Consider the following 21,346-nt stretch of genomic DNA (forward strand, 5'->3'; position numbering starts at 1 on the left):
TCCTTAAACTAAGTGTACGTTTCACAACTGAGTTTCTGTAGTAAGTGTTGAAGAAAACCAAAGTTCGTCGATTCATTGCCAATATTTGGAATTATCTACTACAAACAATATTAGACCGCATTTTTCATAGAGACTACGATCTTATGGCTTTAAAAGTTCTTCTTCTTCTTCTCCGCTAAAATGCGGCAAAATGATCCGGACTTTTATCGAAAAATCATCTTCAATTATGAGACGAATTTTCGCATTGGAAAACTGTTCCATCTTGGGCTCGTAAAATTAAAAATTGTTACCTGAGTTATGATTGAACCAAAGTTATTTGAAAATACATGTAGTGATACGGTGAAAGAATTGAGCTTCCGATCTTTGATTGATGATTTTTTTCGACCGGAATTGGAAAATGTTGATTAGGACGGCGTTTATTTTCAACAAGACAATTACAATACAAGCAACTAAAGGTAATCACAACTAACACCTAAATTAATAAATTAGGTGGCGCCATAGCTAATAGAGATCCAGGCCCTAGTGACTTACACGTATCAACCATTCCTGTGTGCGAGTAATTTTCTCAAGGATGTAGGGGACCTACAGTTTTAAGCCGAATCCGAACGGCTGATTTGAGAAAGCACTTTTTATGAGAAGAATTACTCTTGGAGGATTTGTCCATTCCTCGCAAGAGTCAGTACCCCTGATGAAAAAAAAAACTTAAGGTGGCACAGATAGGTATTAAGGCCTCTGAACCAACTAGTTACATGTACAACGTGAAAGACAAGGTCTATCTTAATGCTCCACAATCAATTCAAGACCTTAAAAATGCAATTTTGTGAACAAAATACATCCACAAATATACAAAAATTAAACATTAAAAATTTCATTCGTCGATAGAAATATTTCCTTTTTGAAATTAGAAAAATTGTAAAAATTTGTATTTTTAAATTCTATTCATGAAAAAGAAGTCAATGAAAACTGCTATTGACTTCTACAAAAGAAATTTATAATTTTATTTTTATTTCAATTTTAAAGTTATTCCATCCCACTGTCCATCATCAGGAAATGTACTAAAGACAAATTTTGTTTCAGTATTCTCTAAATGGAAAAGATGGGAATCCACACCGACAAATCTATAATCGGATCGGAAAATGTATCTCTGCGTTAGCTGTTTTCGAATCGTGTCTTCTCGTCGTCATCGCCATTTCTGTCTGTATAGGTACTTTAATCAAATTCATTCTCTATCTCATCCCTTCGTCTTCACTTCACAACCATGATACAATGAATCTTTTTCAACAGTTGGGGTTGAAAAAGAAAGGCACACAGAAAAAAAAATACCCTCAAAACGGGGGTTCTCCGAGTGAAATAATAATACGTAAAAAAAAAAGAAAGAATCAAAAGTATCTGAGGTACGTAGTAGACATTACTTACGACTACGACGTCGAGCACATCTCGATTCTCTATAAAACGAGCTCAATCCCTCCTAAAGGAGGTCAGTTATCGACGACAACGTTCCTTTTCACAGTACACAGCGCATAGTTATACTGTATACCGAATACCGTATAACAAATACAAGAACATCTTGCGTATATCAACAGAAAATATTTTCCAGCAGTCCTTCCTTTCGTTTATTCCTTATATATCCGTGTATCCGTTTTATGTCCTTGTCCCTGTCTCTGTCTCTGTCCCTATATCCCTTGTGCTTGGTACTTTCGATTCGATTTAAGGAAAAAAAAAGGGAAATTGTCGAAAACTCTGAACAGAAATAAGAAGGCAAGTGTTATTTTTGAGAGTAGTTGCCGCAATCGCAGGAGAAAAATGAATTCGAAACTTTTGTTGGTGATGGCAATTTTTGTCGCCTCTGCAATGGTCATTATGGCGGGTAAGTTTTCTTTTCCTTTATTTTTTGTTTAATCTTTTAAGACAGAATTGAACGGATTTTCACAATACACAACTATAAGCATCTTTTGGTTTTTTTCTCTTTTGTTTGGGTGGAATTGGGGTTGAGGATTGGTATAGTACCTACTTCTAAGTTGTTGTGATGTCCTTACCTATCGAATCTTAAGAATATCGTTTCATTTGAAAATTGTTTACACAATGTTAAGTTAAAATGTCATTTGTGAAATACTCAAGGAACATTTTCTTTTCAAAAAGTTAAACTAAGGATGCACTTTGCACGAATTTGAACTAAAATTGAATTGTCAAAACATAATATTTGTTGATGTTAGAAAATAATAAAAAAAGTTTTAGGGGTATTTTCGCTCTAAGCGGTGAAATAACGAATAAGGTGTAATATGCATACAAGGTACCCTTTTGTTGGCTAAACGCTCTGAATTTTGCTGGCTCTGCTGATGGCTTACTGCTTTAGTACATATTGCTTTGGGGTTCGATAGCTAAAACTGGTTAAACGTGGTTATTGTCCCTTTTGTTTCATTGGTTGCAGGATTGAAATGGGCGAGTGAACACACAAGGAGAAGTCTTTTGCTTTTTAATATTCATCTTGTTGATAATTGTTTTAAATGTGTTTTTACAGTGTTAATTCGGTTTTAATCTCCTCAATCATATGATCGAAATTTATAAATGTAATTAATTTATCTATCAGAAGTTTGTTGTAATGAATGTAAAATATATTTAAAAGCTATTGGAAAAACGTTTGTTCCAAATTGTTTTGAACTTTATCAGAATTATGTGTTTAAAGCTAGCCTTGCTTCTCAAAACCGTACAGGGGACTTTAACTCTTGACACTGTACTCGGATACGAAAATAGTTTCAAGCATTTAACATTAAATTTTCAAGAAATTTGTCCGCGAGTAAAAAGTAGCTACTCAAATACTTAATCAGTGCTGTAATTAATTGAACACTACTTTAAGTACGTAAATAAATATTACTTCAATAGTATTCAAAATGTATTACCAGTCCTGTAGAACGACTTGAGTCCCTTAAACAGTGTCTTTAACTTATAAAATACTAAACACATTTTCTTTATACAGTGTTAGCCAAAACTAAAGCAACTTTTAAGAAATTGTGATTATGATGTTCATAAAGTTGGAATCAACTCCGAAGCTCTTTTTGTGCTATTTTGTTGATCTAATACAGGCTAGGTTCAAATATCTCTTCCCCTTGAAACTTGTGGTGATCCCAACTTGACGTCAAGCTGGAAACACCACACGTAATAGTTCAAAATTAAAAAAAAAGATTGATTCTATCCTTTTAATTAAGTCACAAAGCTGACATTTTTGGAGACTTTATAAACTAAACTGAATGTTAAAAAAGAGGCTGGGATGCGACCCACGCTGATAACTTCCCATCCCGTCTGTCGATTTGTCTTGCTTAAAAGTTTGTCTATATGTACTCGTATCAATTTTTACCAAATTTGCGTACTATTTTTTGTAGATTTTATTTTTTATGAAAAAACGGACTGTTGGATTTTTATATAAAAATTACTGAATATCGAAAACAATATTTTCTGTGAAATAAAATAAGTTTCAAGCCAATATTTTTAAGTTTTGAAAAGCCATTTGTGTCGAAAGTTAATTTTTACGAAGTTTTAGTATTGTTTTTTTTTTAGAGTTTTATTTTTTGTAAAAAAAACTGTCAATTCGATTTTTTAAAAATTTTACCAAATGTTGAAAACAATATTTCTTATGAGATAAAATTACTTTGAAGCCAATATTTAAAATTTTTAATATTTCAGTAGAAAATCATTTTTTACCAACTTTATAATTTTTTTTGTAGGTTTTTATTTTTTGTAAAAAAAACTGTCAATTCGATTTTTTTCAAACTTTAACTAAATGTTGACAACAAGATGTTTTGAAAGATAAAAGTAAATTAAAGCCAATATCTCAAAGTTTTGAAAAGATATTTAAGTCGAAAATCAATTTTTACCAACTTTTATAAATTTTTTTTTTAGGTTTTTATTTTTTGTAAAAAAACTGTCAATTCGATTTTTCTCAACATTTTTCAAAATGTTGAAAACAATATTTCTTATAAGATAAAATAAGCTTGAAGCCTATATTTCAAGCTTTTCAAAAGATATTTGAATCGATATACAATTTTTACGAACTTTGAGTAATGTTTTTTTAGATTTTTATTTTTTATAAAAAAAACTGTCAATTAGATTTTTCTCAAAATTTTATCAGATGTCAAAAACATTATTCTTCGCTGCACAAAATTGTTTTTGAGATGAAATCATATTTCAGTCTTAAAATTTTGAAGATGACAAATTTTTTTTTTCAGTTTTATTGATTTAAAAAAAAACCGTTATATTGATTTTTTTTCAAAAAATATACCTGTTTGGTATCACGTTACAATATATTATATAAAATTTAATTCAAGTCGCTAGTGTTTTTGGTTCGTAAGATATTTAGGGTTAAACAAAATTTTCACCTTTTTTTCAAACTGCTATAGTAAAAAAACCACCCACGCAATATTCTTGAGAGCCCTTTCTGCATCTTTCTGCCTTATTATCTGTATAACAAAATTTGTTTGAAGTCGATATCTCTTCTGGTTCTTGAGCTATGGACGACGAAAAAAACGTCGCGAACGTACGGACGTACGGACGTACAGACGTACGTACACACGCACGCACAGACATCTTTCTAGAAATCTTTTATTTCGACTCTAGGGACCTTGAAACGTCGAGAAATGTCAAAATATTCAATTTGACAAATCGGACCCATTACAATAACTTCCTATGGGAAGTTAAAAAACGAGTAAAGATTCTAATTAGGGCTATTTTTAAACTTATCAGTTCTCGGAACTTCAGATTGGTATCTCAAGCCGTTACCCCCCAACTAAAGTCGAAAAGCTGTAACTTTTGGAGGTACTTTTTAAATGGGGGATGTGACCCCCATTGACAACTTAACATCCCGTCTGTCCATTTGTTTTCCTTAAGACTTTAACAAAATAAACATAAAAACATTTTTTGGGAGTAAAATAATTTCAAAGTCAATATCTTTCTGTGTTCTTCTAATATTTGAGTTCTTATCAGTTCTGTGTTGTGTTTGTAAGGTTTCACGTTTTGTAAAAAAAGTTTCCATTTGAATCTTTTTAAGACTTAAATCTGAAAATTACCAATAATATTTTGATAACCATGAACTACATAGTTTGATTTCAAAATCTTTTTTAGTTAAAGAGGTTTTTGATCGAAATACAATTTTTACCATTTTTGAAAGTTTTTATTTCTTATTAATTTTGGATTTTTTTAAGACTATTATCATACGTCAAAAAAAATTAAGCATAGAATGCAACACTTTTGAGATAACGAGAACCCAACATACATTTTTTTATAATTTTGGGCAGTATTTTTTTGTAGATTTTAATTTTTTGTATTTTTATAAACATTTACCGAATGTCGAAAACAATATTTTCTATAAGATGCAATTAATTTGAAGTCAATATTTTTAAATTTTAAAAAGACATTTAAGTCAAAATGAGCAGAAGAGGCGAGAGGAACATCGACTTCTCAGAAGGAAAAAGAGAGGGCATGAGAAGCGTGCGGTGGAAGATGTTGAGAGGTTTAAAAGCAGGAATGAAGTTCGAAAGTTTTATGAACAGGTGAAACGAAATTCACAGGTACATAAACCTAGAACCGAAGGCTGTAAAGGCGTAAGTGGAAACATCATAAAGGAACCGCTGTCAATGCTGAGAATATGGAAGGACCACTTCTGCAGACTGTATAACGGCGACGAAAAACCGAATTCCGCTGTCAGGCAGGATGATTTATTCAACATAGACGACGAAAGCCAACAATCCCGTCCTCCCGACTTAGACGAAGTAAAGATTGCCACATCTAAGCTGAAGTCTAATAAAGCCGCTGGAGAGGATGGCTTGAATGCCGAGCTCTTTAAAGCAGCAGGAGATAAGCTGGTTAGGAGCATGCACCAATTTATCTGTAAGATATAGTCAGAAGAAAGCATGCCCGATGAATGGAACCTCTGTATTGAAAAAAGAGACCCTCTAAACTGCACCAACTATCGAGGAATCAGTCTACTTAACATTGCCTATAAAATCTTCTCTGCCGTAATATGTGAACGCCTAAAGCCTATCGTCAACAATCTGATAGGTCCTTATCAGCATGGTCTTAGATCGGGAAAGTCCACAGTTGATCAAATATTCACATTACGGCAGATCATGGAAAAAACCGCATATGACAGCATCTACAGGGACGAGCTGTATAGAGCCATGCCTAGTTTTGGCATCGTTGCCAAACTTGTCCGTTTGTGCAGGATGACCATGGAGAATTCACGATGCACCATAAAGGTTGGAAACAACTTAACAAAACCTTTCAATGTCAAAAAAGGTTTTAGACAAGGTAATGCGCTGTCATGTGATTTTTTTAAATACTGGTTGAAAGAATAGTGCAGAGCTCACACGTCAACACTAGAGGCACTATCTTTCAAAAGTCTGTCCAATTACTAGCTTATGCTGATGACATTGACATAATCAGAAAACTTAGCTTGATGTCAATGGGGCTTTTATGAGTATTGAGGCAGAGGCGGCAAAAATGGATTAAACGGTTAATGAGGTCAAAACAAAGTACATGCTGTCGTCAAGAAACTACTTACAACACCGACGTCTTGGTCAAAACGTCACCATCGATAGACGAAAGTTTGAGGTAGTCAAGGACTTCGTCTACCTAGGCTCCGCTGTAAACGTAGAAAACAACACCAGCGCAGAGATCAAACGCAGAATAACTTTTGCTAACCGCTGTTTCTTTGGACTAAGAAAGCAATTAAGTGGTAAAGTCATCTCTCGAGGGACCAAAGTGTTGCTATATAAGACCCTTATCATCCCCGTCCTGCTATACGGTGCAGAAGCATAGACTATGACAAAAGCGGATGAAAGCACGTTGGGTCACTTCGAGAGAAAAGTTCTTCGTGTTATCCACGGTCCCGTCTGCTTCGAAGGGGAGTTAAGGAGAAGATAGAACGACGAGCTGTACAGCGACGTAGACTTAGCCAGAAGAGTAAAAGTCCAACGACTAAGATGTCTGGGTCACGTATTTTACATGGAAATCAATGCTCCGGCCCGGAAAGTCTTCGACCGCGGATCAGATGGCGTGCACAAGTTGAAAGTGACCTCACCAAACTTGGAGTCCGAAACTGGAGACATCTAGCTAGGGACCTAGCTAGATGGTGAAGTTAGTTGGGTGAGGCCCTAGTTCACACAGGACTGTAGCGCCACCTTAAGTAAGTAAGTATTAGAAAAAAAACTTCCACTTAGCACTTAACTAGCTAACAAATAGCCCTTAATTAAACCATCATTGTTTTTTTTAATTAAGTTTAGTTTAGAAAAAGTTTCCAAAAATGTAAGCTTTTTTATTTAATATAAAAGAAATCTACAACTCCGCGAACTCAGGAGCCCAAAAATAGCCCTAAATATCGTCATCATTAGAACTTAAAAATTCGAATGTGTTGTTTCAATTGTACGGAACGGTGATTATAATGGATATGAACTCAGGCCACGAAAATTGCAATAGTGTTTTAAATCCGATTGTGCTTGATTTTTAAGCAAGTAGCCTCAGGTTTGCAAGTCTTGGTACATAACAAGATTTAAATAATAAATATTTAAAATTTAGCACCGATTCACAAAATGATTTCTTCTAAAAAGTTGCTTGGCACAACAAAATACGATAAAGTACACGAAATATTCGCTGTTGTTTTCTGTGTTCATACCGGGGCCAATGTAGAATAGGTTTTAAACTTTCTCAAAGTTAGGGTTCTTTAAAGTTGTTTCCAACCTTTATGGAGCAGCGAGAATCCTCCATGGTCGTCCTGCACAAACGGACGAGTTTGGCAACGATGCCAAAACCAGACATTGCTCTATAAAGCTCGTCCCTGTTATCATATGCGACCTTGAAATCGATGAAGAAATAGTGAGTGTCGTTGATGATGTTCTCGGGTTGTTTTCCAAGATCTGCCGTAATGGACTTTCCCGATCTAAGACCACGCTGATAAGTACTTTTTTGAAGATGGGCTTTAGAAGTTCAGAGATTACCACAGAGAAAATTGAGTAACCAATGTTAAGTAGACTGATCTATCTGTAGTTGGTGCAGTTTAGAGGGTTTAGTTTTTTCAGTATTAGGCAAACAATACTAAGGTTTCATTCATCAGGCATGCTGTCTTCCGACTATATTTTAAAGATAAAGTCCTTCGTATCGCCAGCATTGACTGTGATGTTTCAACTTTCGTTTATGCAGCCTCTGGGTCGAGGTCTATGTACTTTTGAATTCGGTTTTTCATAAGCTCATAAAATTTTCGAACTTCATTTCTGCTTTTGAACCTCTTAACGTCTTCTCTATTTTTCTGAGAAGTCAGTACTCATCTTCTCTCTATTTTCCTTAGAGCTCTTCAGCAAATCTCGTTCTTTTATGCAGCGACGTCTTGATTGCTGTTTTTCAAATATTGAATAAAACCTAATTCTTTATATTTAAGGGATATATTAAAAGGATATCGGTATAGAATGTAAAAAAGCAAAACGTGAATGTAAAAACTTGAATCCTGTTTTCGAAATAGGTCGAAATAGGAAAAAAAGTTTAGTGGGAAGTTTCAACATAATTTAAGAAGTTTTTTCCTAAGAAAACTCGTCGGATTGTTTGAAGAAAAGGGCATGTTACTGAAAATGCGTTACATTTTCAATCTGGTTTTAAAAACTAAGGCTATTGATAGTCGAAGTGATTGTTTACGCCCATGTCGTAATTTAATTGTTTATATAGAATTCGGGACTCACTTTGTTGAGCGGAATCTGCCAATTTAAAAAAAAAAGAATTCTTTAAAGTTGCAGTTAATAGCTTCGTTTGCTTCGATAATAAAAATAAATTAGGTAGCGCAACAGACTGTTGAAAACTAGGGCCTTATTACTTACAACTCTCAGCTATTTCTGTGTGTAAGTAATGTTGCCAGGGATGGAGGGACCTACAGTTTAAAGCCGAGTCCGAACGGCTAATTAGCGAAAAGCACTTTTCATGACAAGAATTACTCTTGGATGATTTTTTCAATTCCTCACAAGAAGCAGTACCCGCGAAAACCACTTAAGATGGTATAGGCAGGATCGAACCCAACACTTCAAGCATGATAGTCCTATGCACTAACCATCATGCCAAAAGTACTTTTTCGATTAGAAAAAAGGAAAAGGGAACTGGTCTCAAAAGAAAGCCTTGTTTAATACCTGATTTCCTGTGGAACCTTTCTGATCTTTCTGTTCCAATCCATACTGTTGTTTGGTGGCTCGTCTAAAGCCCTATTAGCGTATTGAAATTTTGTTGGGATATACCTCAAAGTTGCCTTAAGTGACCTTAAGTTTATGCCAAACTTCTTTAAGTTTTTTTTTTAGTTTATAAGTTTCGGTATATATTCTGAAATGTTTGTTCATTTTATACGAAACACCCTGTATTTCATTGTAAGCCAGAAGTGTATTTTAAAAAGTGTTTTATTTTTGAATACTCAGAAAAATAACTTGTTGCCTCTGTTAGTAGAAAAAAAGAACATTACACTTTTGTAGACACTTATTGACAATGGCTCATTCAGGTTTTTCCAGTTGGTTGTTGGTCAACAATGTTGTTGTTAAGTAAATAACGGTATTTTCTAGATTCATATTAAGCTTTGTTTTGTTTATATGTATTTGCCTATGGCTGCCTTTCGCGGACTTTATCAAACATTAAACAACAATATTTTTGTTTCTTTCGAACTTTAGATTGGTGTTCCCAAAAGTTTAACAAAAAAATCATATTTTTTTTATCATGGAAACACACACATAAAAGCAATATAAACTTTCAAAATGCTTTTTAATGTTTGTACAAACTTTTTTCAAAGTTAATATAATAGATACATATGTATGTATGTAAAAAAAAGTCTAACGTAAATATGATGAATTTGAAACAACAACAAAAAGGGCTATAGGTTACGTATATAATTTAATGTAAGATACCTATACTATTAGCTTCTAGTAGCAATAAACACAGTGCTTTAAAGGGTGCGCCTAAGCTTAACTAATCATGATAAATGTGCACTTCAAATGACATAAGTAGGAGATGTGGTTCGCCATGCCATATACGAAAATAAATCCATCTTTAACCATAAAAGGAATCTTTCCTGTCGTAAGTGTTATTGATGTGAAATGCTGAACATTTCAACTTGTATTTATCTTCGACGTTTGTGTAGTGAAGATATTGCCTAGCATTTTCACAACATAAGGTTTATATATGTTTTGCTTCAATACATACATATACAGACATTAATTTGTATGTGTGTATTTGAAAACATATTTAAATTTAAAACAGGATATTAAAACATTATGTTTGAAACTTTAAGAGAAATTTAAAAAGGAAACTAACATATTTCAATTTATTGATTCTATATTTAAATGATAGATGATTCTGGACCATGTGGAAAGCATGGATAGAAATTTAGTGTCCTGATTGGTTGGGTTCTTGAAAAAGTTAATAATAAAAAGGTTTATAGCATTATAATTAATATTCTATGGTTGCAACTTGTATACAAAACTATTTGGATGTTAAGCTTCCTGAGCAAAAATCTAATCTTTCATTTAAACTAGGTGTAGCTACCAACATAACTGTTATAACTGTTAAATTGATAGCTTTTACCGGTACTGGTCTTGCATACATACTTGTTTTTGACATACAAAAAAAACATTTAACGGTTTTCCAAGAACGACTTCACAACTTTTTTTTAAATAAAATGCAAATTATTAAATATATGAGTTAAATAAGTTTTATAAAATATATAAGTTTAATTGTGATACCATAATGTATCTTAAGACTTTTTTCTTAGCTCAATTCAAGAGATTTCAAGGGAGGTCTGGACATATCATGGGAGGCCTAGAAAAATCAAGGGAGGTCTGGAGATGTCAAGGGAGGTCTGGAGATGTCAAGGGAGGTCTGGAGATATCAAGGAAGGTCTAGAAAATTCAAGGGAGGTCTGGAAATATCAGGGGTTAGGATAGGTTAGGTTAGGTTATAGTGGCTGTCTAAGATGGAAACGGACACAATTTCGGCAGTTTAATGGCCCATTGTGATACCACATGAAACTTGAGGCTTCCTCCTAAGAGCAATGAAACCATTTTGGGTCCCTTACGAAACTTGAGAGGCTGATTATACTGATATGATTTAGACCGTTAAAGAAGAATTCTCCTAGGAAAATTGAGCCAGAACAGGGCATGTGCAGAGAAGATGAAGAACCGTTTCTTCCTCTTACTCGTCCATACAGCTTCTTCAAAAGTCATTTGAGAATACGCCTAGTCTCGTGGCGTGCTTTCCTATTAGACAGTGTCCGGTTATGACACCTATTATCGATCTTATATGCGATCTGCTTACAGATTGCAAGCACCTTGACCTGACACGTGGTGACGCTGTTCCACCTGGTGTTTGCCTTTTTCATAGCGTCTTGCATTAGCAATAGTTTAAATGTAGCGATTGGTATGCCAGCATTTGCCAAAAGTTTAAGAATGGGTTGTATTGTACCGTTCCTAGCGAGTTCTTCTGCCTTACAGTTAACTGGAATGTCTCTTTGGCCCAGAACCCAGCAAAGGTGAACATAAAATTGTTGTGTTATCTTCAATAGAGATGATCGACAGTTATGGACTGGTATACAACTTGCAGAGACAGAGTCTGGAGATTTGAGAGTGGCCACATTATCTGAGAAAATACGGATGTCAAATTTTGATTTCAAGTTTTCTTTAAGCCAGGACAAGACTTCTTTCATCGCTAAAAGCTCCACCTGGAACACGCTTCAATGATTGGGAAGGCGGAATGAGAGACTTTCAGTCGTTCAGAGTACACACCTGCACCAACGCCTTCTTTTGTTTTTGATCCATGTGTATAAAAGAAAACTGACCGTCTTCCACGAATACCCTTTCGTCTCAGAAGAATCTCTAAGGTATAGACGTTTGGAAGTTTTTGGCGAATTGCTTTTGGAGATTGGAGGATGATGTAGTCTGTGTGCTTTGGAATTGATTCTTAACACCCAAGAATTACGGAGTGGGCGATTTTGTGTTAATCCACTACGACGAAGATTTGACGCGAATAGCAGAGCTTGAAGTTATTTGTTAGCTAAATATATCAAGAGGTGTTAGGTAAAGTAGGGTGTCCAGTGCCTTAGATGGGCTGGACTTTATTCACTTTGTCGCGGTTGATAGCTTTCTCTAAAGCAGGTCACCATACTGCCACACCGTACATTAAAATCAGTGTGATTACCAATGTGTATAGCCAATGTGTGATTCCGGTTTGTAAGTCCGTTTATTACCAATAGATTTTTTGCAAGAAAAGAGCGCAACAGTAGCTTTTTTGGCTCCTTTTGTATATTGCGGTTCCAATTAAGTGTTTTGTCTAAAATAAGACCCATTACTTAGCTTCGTCTGAGAACTTTGATTGGATTCCTTTAAAATAGGAAGGGTTGACAAATGGAATTTTGTATTTCCTCGAAAAAAGGACTAATTTGGTTTTGTGTGGTTTAACACCGAGTCCACACGAATCCGCCCGAAGTATTAGCCTGTCAAAAGCATTTTGCAATAGCTATTTTAAGGTGTTAAGATGCTTTCCTGAAATTACTTTAGCAACGTCAACCGCATAGGCAATCACTCTGAAACCCTCCGCATTCAGGCTAGTTAGAACTTCATTTACCACAACGTTCTAGAGGAAAGGGGATAGAACACCACCTTGTGGTGTCCCCCTACTAACGAATCGTCTGGCAGAAGAGCTGCCAAGTTTTGAGTTAATTATTCTGCTAGTTGGCATTAAATGAATCAACTCCCCAAGGGAATCTCAACGTTTAGAGATCTTAGTGCAGATATAACTGCAGGTGTGTCCACTTTGTTAAAGGCACCTTCGATGTCAAGGAAAGCAACCAAAGTGAACTCCTTATGATGGAGGGAATATTAGACTAAGGCGTGTTACGCTGTTTCCACCGATTTACCTTTACAGTAGGCATTTTGAGACGAAGACAAAAGTCTTGTGTCGATACTTACCCATAAATGAATATTAATCAATCTTTCCAAGTTCTTAAGAAATTGACCTGCGAGCATTTACTTGCTTTGTGTATAAAAACAACTTTAACTTCTCTAAATGCCGAGTTAATATGGAACAGGTAAAGACAGCTGGTAAAAATTGCCTCAAGGTATTCTTCCATTTGTAGATTTAAATAGCTTGAAGCTGTTAAGAGCCCATTGTAGCTTGTCCCTTGTGATCAGACCTTGTGGATAAGTTTCGGTAAGAGAACTACCAGGAAACTGAGTGTCCAGTAGTAAGTTCTGCAATTTTCAAGCAGCTTGGCATCGCTAATTAGTTGCAACAATTTCCCGTAACCTAGAGGCTTCAGAAGTTTCTTCTGACTTGCCACAGAAAGATCGCCAGGAAGATCGCTTAGATTTCCTTAGCGTCTTCTTGTTAATACTTAGGGATTCTTTTTAAGAAGAGAGAGGTTAGTCTTGCGGCTTTGGCTCGGTTAAAGTGTTTCCTTCATTCTTTTTTGAACAAGTCAAGCTCTGAGGCCCACAATTGTCGTTTCCTCTTTCTTCTTAAGAGTATAAGTGGACAAGCAACTTCCAGCGATCTGTGCATAGCTGTTTGTTGTCAAGTTCGTTAGCATTAGAGGAAGGACTAGATAGTCCAGGTTTTAGTAAACTCTGTAATGAGTTCCGCTATGAAGCCCAGTCAGTTTTCCGATAATTTCGAAAAAGTCAATGGGCTAGGGTTTTCAACCACATTGATATTGATTGGATGTATCTATGATCAGAGAACGAGTGTTCTGTGGAAACTTTCCAGTCCAAGATCATATGGTGTACAGTATCGGAGACGAGAGTTATGTCTAGGACTTCTTGTCGAGTTTTAGTTATGAAGGTTGGTTCATTAACAATATTACTTACTAAGAGGTTAGTACCAAGAATATAATCAAAAAGAGACTCACCTCTGTCATTGATATTCGTATCGCTCTATAAAAATCTTTTATTTCGACTCTAGGGACTTTGAAATTTCGAAAAATGTTAAAATTTTCAATTCGACAAATGGGACCGATTACAATAACTTTCTATGGGAAAATAAAAATAAGGATTCGAACTGACCAACCGAAGTATGTGTGTCAGAGGAGTTAAGGCCATACGATATGTAATGAGTTGGTAAATAGAATAGGCGAAGGTTTTTAGGGTGCGGGTGTTAGTGTTAAAAGAAACCGAATCATGGAGAGTGGAGCAGTCAACTGAGCGAGAGAGAAGCCGATGTATGAAGAGTACAGGGTTTTTCATCAGGGACGCTACAAAGGTAGAGCTACAGGGCAGTAAACGACGCCATATTTCTTTCCGATCCTTTGACATTTCTCTTCAGTAATGGTTTGCCAATTCATGATGGAAAGATATACGAGCCAACAATAAGTCGGAAAATACGGAGTCAATGGCCGCTACGTTAAAAGCGCTCCTCTATATTTCATGGCGTCATAATCGTTCTAGCAGATTAATAATTGTTGAGCGTCTAGTGGAAAAATTTGGATCCACAGGCACAGTACAAAATGTTCCCGTGCCAGTGAGACAAAGAAGTGCCCATAGTGTCGAGAATATTGCTACCGCTGAAGCTTCAGTTGCAGAAAACCCAAAGATGTTTCTCACACGTCGTTCTCAAGCGTTTGGTATCTCTGTGACGTCGTTGTGGTGAATTTTGCGAAAATATCTTGGCCTACGTCCTTACAAAATTAAATTGACGCAAGAACTGAAGTCGTTTGATCACCAGAAGCTTCGTTTGTTCGTGAATTTTGATGAGCAACAACTTGAAAATCATTATTTTTCATCTACCATGCTTTACTGTTTTTATAGTGTACCGTGGATCCATTGCTGCATTTTCGGGTCTCGTCACATATTGCCGACGACCCTTGGACCCAAAAACGACGACTTTTCTTTCCTCGCTCCACGGAACATTTCTCCATTTCTCTTTTGTCTAATCTCTATGCGCTTTAATAAACTCCATTTTCTTGGCCACATGCCGTTTCGTCAAGAATGGTACCTTGCGTGGACTTTGGGCGAGTAACTTCGTTTATAAAAGACGTCTTCTATTGTGACAGCGAGAACAGACAGTTAAAGTCCATTTCTTATTTCCTAGAGCCTATAGAAGGGTTCTGTTTTGCTAACTGATCAATTTTTCTGTCAGTTCTTTTAATAGTCATCCTTTTTGGGCCTAGCGTTTTTGGTTTATTTTGCCATTTCAAGGCGTTACTGACCATTTTTGGTGAGCAGCCTTGGATGTCTTGAATATTTTGGTAGGTTTTTTCCTCCGAACGCAGTTTTCTAATAAGTTTTCGAATTTTGTCGGTGCAGTGTCTTGACCATCCCATAAGTTATTTTTGAGCTAATATTAATTAATTTTGTATATGCTAGTATGTTACAAATACTTAAAACTTTATATAGAATATCACTTAACGAAAAATAAAAAAAAAAATAATTTTTAACACTTTTTAACTATAAAATCAAAAGCACTGCTATTTTTATGAACACTCTATATCCAGAGAGTTTGAAATAATTGTTGTTCACCGGGAAAAGTAGGGTGTAACTTCAAGCTAATAGTCTCTAATATGAATACGAAAGACCGTTAAAAGCAAGTTAGAATTTCCGTTATTTAAATAATTGACAATCTAATAAAATGTGAATGTGCTATTCTTATGAACACAACTGTATGTAAGCCGGACAAGACCAAACGCCCTAGACAACTTTAAATGACATTCTCAATTTGAAGCCACCAAAACTGGTTCTCCTGACTCACCCTATAATTTCGGTCTTTATCGGAAACAGTCCTACTGAGTCGAAAGCACTCGGCTCCGTCCAGTGCGAGGACGTCTCAACTGTAAGGGAGTCGCCTATCTACAGTTTTACGGCTGACGTGGTAGATTAGCGGAACCGCCTCCCTATCCTGTATCAGCCCTCGATTGTCTAAATAGAGAAAAGCTTCGGGCGGAATGTTGCCACTTAAACGTGCACTTTCGTAGCATTCATTGTTGGGGTAGTAAACCCCAAAAATTATGCTGTTAGTCGACGAAATCGCTCCCACAATGTGACCCCTACCAAGCTTCAGCACAAAATTGTATATTCTGTTTATGTTGGCTCTGTTGTACAGAACCTGGTTGGAATAGTAATGTTTGTACTCCGACTCTGGTGTTCTGTGTAATCCAAGGCAACGTCGCAGACATTGTCTCTCAAACACCCGAATCTTTTCCATTTGAGATGCGGCAACGTTGAACCATACCGGGCACCCATAGGCAATCATCGGCCGGATAAGGGCCATGTAGCAAATCACCTTCACCCTGCTATCTAGACGGATGCTAAAAAACAACCGTAGAGAAGCACTCATATGTCTGTCGAAATACGAGTACTGATCTATCCAGATGCCTAGGTACTTTACTACACTTTTATTCGCCAGTGGCTGTCGATTTGGTCCGACGATCACTAGTTTTTTCCAATTCTTTCTTGTATCCCTTGAGGCTCCATACAGCAGAGTCCTGAACAGAATAGTTTCGCATTTCTGAATGTTGATTTTCAACTTCCAGTCATAGCAATATTGCTGAATCTTGTTGAAGTCACCCTGCAAAAGTGTCTTGATAACCTCAATTTTTGAAGCCGTTCTGTACGCAATTAGGTCGTCGGCGTACGCTATTGCCTGAGTCAGACTTGCTATCAGATCACTGCTAAATCGAGTTCCATACATATTGGCATTGAATTTACTTTCACAGGAATAAGAAATTTCATTGATATCCAAACCCGTTTTTGTTTTATCTATTATTTTTAATGAAAAATCAGCTATTTCAGCTATTTCTCTACGTTATTGTAATGAGTTGAGGTTTAACAGAAGAAGGCGTACACGATAAGATTGGGATCAAAGAAAAAATCTTAGTTGGATATTGTCTATTTTTGATATGTGAATATCTTGATATGGAGACCAAGCTTTAGACGCATATTCAAGTAGAGGTTGGACAAACGACACGTAAAGTCACGAATGAAGTAAGGGTTAGCAAATTGTTTAGTCCATCTTTCAAAAAAAAAATTAGTACAGAGTATAAATTATTTCATCAATGTCAAGTAGAAATTTTAGTTCACGGTCCCTTAAAAGGTCCAAATCCCTTACGTTTTCTACTTTATTTATGGGATGATTATGAAGTTAGTAATGACGGGGAGGATTCTTAATGTTTACGCCAAAAAGTCACTGTCGGGAATTTGTTATTGTTGAGCTCTAAGCAATTTGTGGTACACCAGGTTGAGAAACTGTCGAGTTCTGTTTGGAGGAGAGATGTATCTTCATGGCTTGTAATGTTTTTGAAAAATTTCGTATTATTCGCGTAAAAGGATATTTTAATGACCATGTCAATGTCATTAATTATAAGGATAAAAAGAAGAGGGCCTAACAGACTACCTTGTGGAATACCAGAAGTTTCTAGAATAAGATAACGTTATAAGTAATCCATTTCAGTAAAAATGAAGCAAAGCCTAAGGAAGTGAGTTTGATGGCTATAAGAGTATGAGATAATGTGTCAAACGCTTTGCTAAAGCCAGTGAAGAATATATCAACTTCATTCCCGTTTTCTAGACTCTTTCTGTAAGAATGAATGAAACGAACTCTATGAGATTTATGGTGGTAGATGTAGTTTTTAAGACGTCATGTCTTGTGGTAGTTAGATATCTGGAATGGAAGCTGAGGAGTTCATATATTAAGAATGCTTTCAAATATTTTTGGGATATGAGAAAGTTTTGCAATTGGTTATAGTTTATATTAAAATCGTCCTATGGCAGTAAAATTGTTCATTCGAGATAGGCACCTAAAACAGTCGATTCTTTTTTCTCTTCAAACTAGCTTTTGAATCAAAGGTTATTTAATATTTGAAAAAAAAATTAGCATATGTACTTAAAACAAATTACTCAAATGACTTTATTTGAAGAGGACTCCTCTATCTACAAATGTAATTTAGTTTTTAGAATTTAATATAAAAATTCCACAGACTAATACAATAATAAAATTAAAGAACATGAAACTCAATTCATTTAATCAATAGATACAAAACATTTGAGTATATTTAGCATATATTTACAATTTTACAAACATATAGGTACATATATGCTCACTTGTTTTTCAGAATCCTCCCGGTCACAGAAAACAACACATCATCAGGAGCTCACCGAAACCAATTTAAAAATCATCAAACGTTCCGAATGGAATGCAGCAAAACCAATAGACAAATCGCCCCTCAATAGCTCTGTGCCATATGTGATCGTACATCACTCGGCCAGTCCTCCAGCATGTTACACCCGTTTAGCCTGCCAAAATGCATTAAGGTCAATGCAGAGGACTCATCAACTGGTTAATGGGTGGGATGACATTGGTTACAATTTCCTAATCGGAGCCGACGACGATGGCGACGGTGAAATTTACGAGGGTCGTGGCTTTGGTGTAAAAGGAGCTCATGCGCCCGGCTATAATTATCGCAGCATTGGAATTTGCCTAATTGGCAATTGGTCAGGTATGAGGATTGGGAATGTGGGGGCTCCCTATAACCTACATACATTATAGTAAATTGGACTTAGTTGGGTTGTGTTATTATATTTTACTCTACCCCGCCTATTTCGGAATGCTGCTTGTTAAGCAGAGTATTATAACCAACTAACAACAAATTAAAACAACACAAAAAAAAACGAAAAATTGAAACAAATAACTAAAAAATTAAAAAAAAATATTGTAAAACAAGAGCGAGTCCGTAAAATATAAAGGAATGCTTTTGGTGTATTTCTGAGGCTCGACGAAGTGGAAACTCATTTCGAAAGTACATACTTTGTTATTTGAATTTTTTAACACAGTTTTCGTAGATTTTTTTGTTTTTGTTTTTGTTTTTGTATTTTTATTCCGTCGTCGTCGTTTTGTTTTAAAACATGCCTGTTTGCCAACCGTTTACTAAGTTCAAAAACATTTTTATTTACTTTTTCTTCATTTTTTCCCTGCTTCCATTTTTGTTTTGTGTTGCTTCTTTTTCATTGTAAATTAATTTTATTTCATCCCAAACCCGCTATATGTATGTACGTTTATACCTCCTTTTATACCATAGAGTCAGTGCCACCCCAAGGGATGCTGGATAAAATGAAACAGCTTATAAATTATGGCGTCGAGAAGGGTCATATCCAAAGAAATTATAGACTGCACGGACATCGCCAAGTTAAAGCAACCGAATGCCCAGGCAAGGCACTACAAGCGGAAATTGAAAAATGGGAACATTTTCGTAGAGCTAGTAGAGCCACAAAAAGATAGACGAGCTCTGACGTTAACAGGCGTTTACTAAGCAATAGGAATTTAAATTGAAGTATTATAGAGCAGCGATGAGAAAACTTAAACAAAAACAAAACATATGTATATTTGTATATTTTATCCATAATTTAAATAAACTAATTGTGCTTGGATGGAGTTTAGTTATTCGAATAAATCTTATAAATTTTTAAATTTCCAAGAAGTGTTCTTTTTGATTCTGTATAGAAAGACTGCATTTTATATGGATTAAAATTCACTTCCACTCAAAAACAAATAGCAAAATAAAATAAAAAGGAATAAGAAATACATATAAACAAAAATAGAAATTATTTAACTGTTAAAATAAATTGTATGAAACTTGAGGTATTTCATTTTAGAACTTTTTAAAAACAAACAGACTGTCGTTTAAAAGTTACAAAACGGAACAATTCTTAGAAAATGTATTGTTGACAATTTCAAAAAAATAATTAAATTAATTGATTTATAACCAAAAAACTAAGTCATGGTTGTGACTATGTATTCAACACAACACATCAGGATGCTTCATACTCTCTTGATGGTACGCGGTGAAGGCATGTGTCGCCATCTTTGTTAAGGGGGGTCTTACATTCATGTTGAGGTGTTTCTCGACATCTGGATATTCTTTCGAATAATAATTCTTAGACTAAAAAGGTACTGTTAGCAAACTTCTTCTACTTACAGACTGTATACAAATATTGATCTTATGCTATTTTAAAACTTAGTGAAGAACTTACAGTAAGTTCATCGAATATTATCATTTTTGGTGACTTTAACAACATACGTATTATTAACAAAAGTCTTTTCGGAAACATGTGTTCTTATGATCTGCACTGTGTTAATAAAGGGTGATTTTTTTGAGGTTAGGATTTTCATGCATTAGTATTTGACAGATCACGCGGGATTTCAGACATGGTGTCAAAGAGAAAGATGCTCAGTATGCTTTGACATTTCATCATGAATAGACTTACTAACGAGCAACGCTTGCAAATCATTGAATTTTATTACCAAAATCAGTGTTCGGTTCGAAATGTGTTTCGCGCTTTACGTCCGATTTATGGTCTACATACATCGACCAAGTGAGCAAACAATTAATGCGATTGTGACCAAGTTTCGCACTCAGTTAACTTTATTGGACATTAAACCAACCACACGAATGCGTACAGTGCGTACAGAAGAGAATATTACGTCTGTTTCTGAGAGTGTTGCTGAAGACCGTGAAATGTCGATTCGTCGCCGTTCGCAGCAATTGGGTTTGTGTTATTCGACCACATGGAAGATTTTACGCAAAGATCTTGGTGTAAACCGTATAAAATACAGCTCGTCCAAGAACTGAAGCCGAACGATCTGCCACAACGTCGAATAATTTTCAGTGAATGGGCCCTAGAAAAGTTGGCAGAAAATCCGCTTTTTTATCGACAAATTTTGTTCAGCGATGAGGCTCATTTCTGGTTGAATGGCTACGTAAATAAGCAAAATTGCCGCATTTGGAGTGAAGAGCAACCAGAAGCCGTTCAAGAACTGCCCATGCATCCCGAAAAATCCACTGTTTGGTATGGTTTGTTCGCTGGTGGAATCATTGGACCGTATTTTTTCAAAGATGCTGTTGGACGCAACGTTACGGTGAATGGCGATCGCTATCGTTCAATGCTAACAAACTTTTTGTTGCCAAAAATGGAAGAACTGAACTTGGTTGACATGTGGTTTCAACAAGATGGCGCTACATGCCACACAGCTCGCGATTCTATGGCCATTTTGAGGGAAAACTTCGGAGAACAATTCATCTCAAGGAATGGACCGGTAAGTTGGCCACCAAGATCATGCGATTTGACGCCTTTAGACTATTTTTTGTGGGGCTACGTCAAGTCTAAAGTCTACACAAATAAGCCAGCAACTATTCCAGCTTTGGAAGACAACATTTCGGAAGAAATTCGGGCTATTCCGGCCGAAATGCTCGAAAAAGTTACCCAAAATTGGACTTTCCGAATGGACCACCTAAGACGCAGCCGCGATCAACATTTAAATGAAATTATCTTCAAAAAGTAAATGTCATGGACCAATCAAAACGTTT

At 35.7% G+C, this 21,346-nt stretch overlaps 2 protein-coding genes across 3 annotated transcripts in view; one reads left to right on the forward strand and one right to left on the reverse strand.

The window, feature by feature from the left end:
* The window catches only part of LOC129941151 (trichoplein keratin filament-binding protein), a 403,230-nt gene that overhangs the window by 12,397 nt on the left and 369,487 nt on the right, over window positions 1-21,346 (reverse strand). The gene's annotated exons all lie outside the window — the stretch shown is intronic.
* LOC129941153 (peptidoglycan-recognition protein SB1-like) lies at window positions 1,457-19,422 on the forward strand. Its single transcript, XM_056049715.1, has 3 exons — window positions 1,457-1,867; window positions 18,098-18,481; window positions 19,061-19,422. The coding sequence occupies exons 1-3, from the start codon at window positions 1,804-1,806 to the stop codon at window positions 19,258-19,260; spliced, it is 648 nt and encodes a 215-aa protein (XP_055905690.1). The 5' UTR covers window positions 1,457-1,803; the 3' UTR covers window positions 19,261-19,422.

Source organism: Eupeodes corollae, chromosome 1 (genome assembly GCF_945859685.1).
Source record: "Eupeodes corollae chromosome 1, idEupCoro1.1, whole genome shotgun sequence".
NCBI lineage: Eukaryota > Metazoa > Arthropoda > Insecta > Diptera > Syrphidae > Eupeodes > Eupeodes corollae.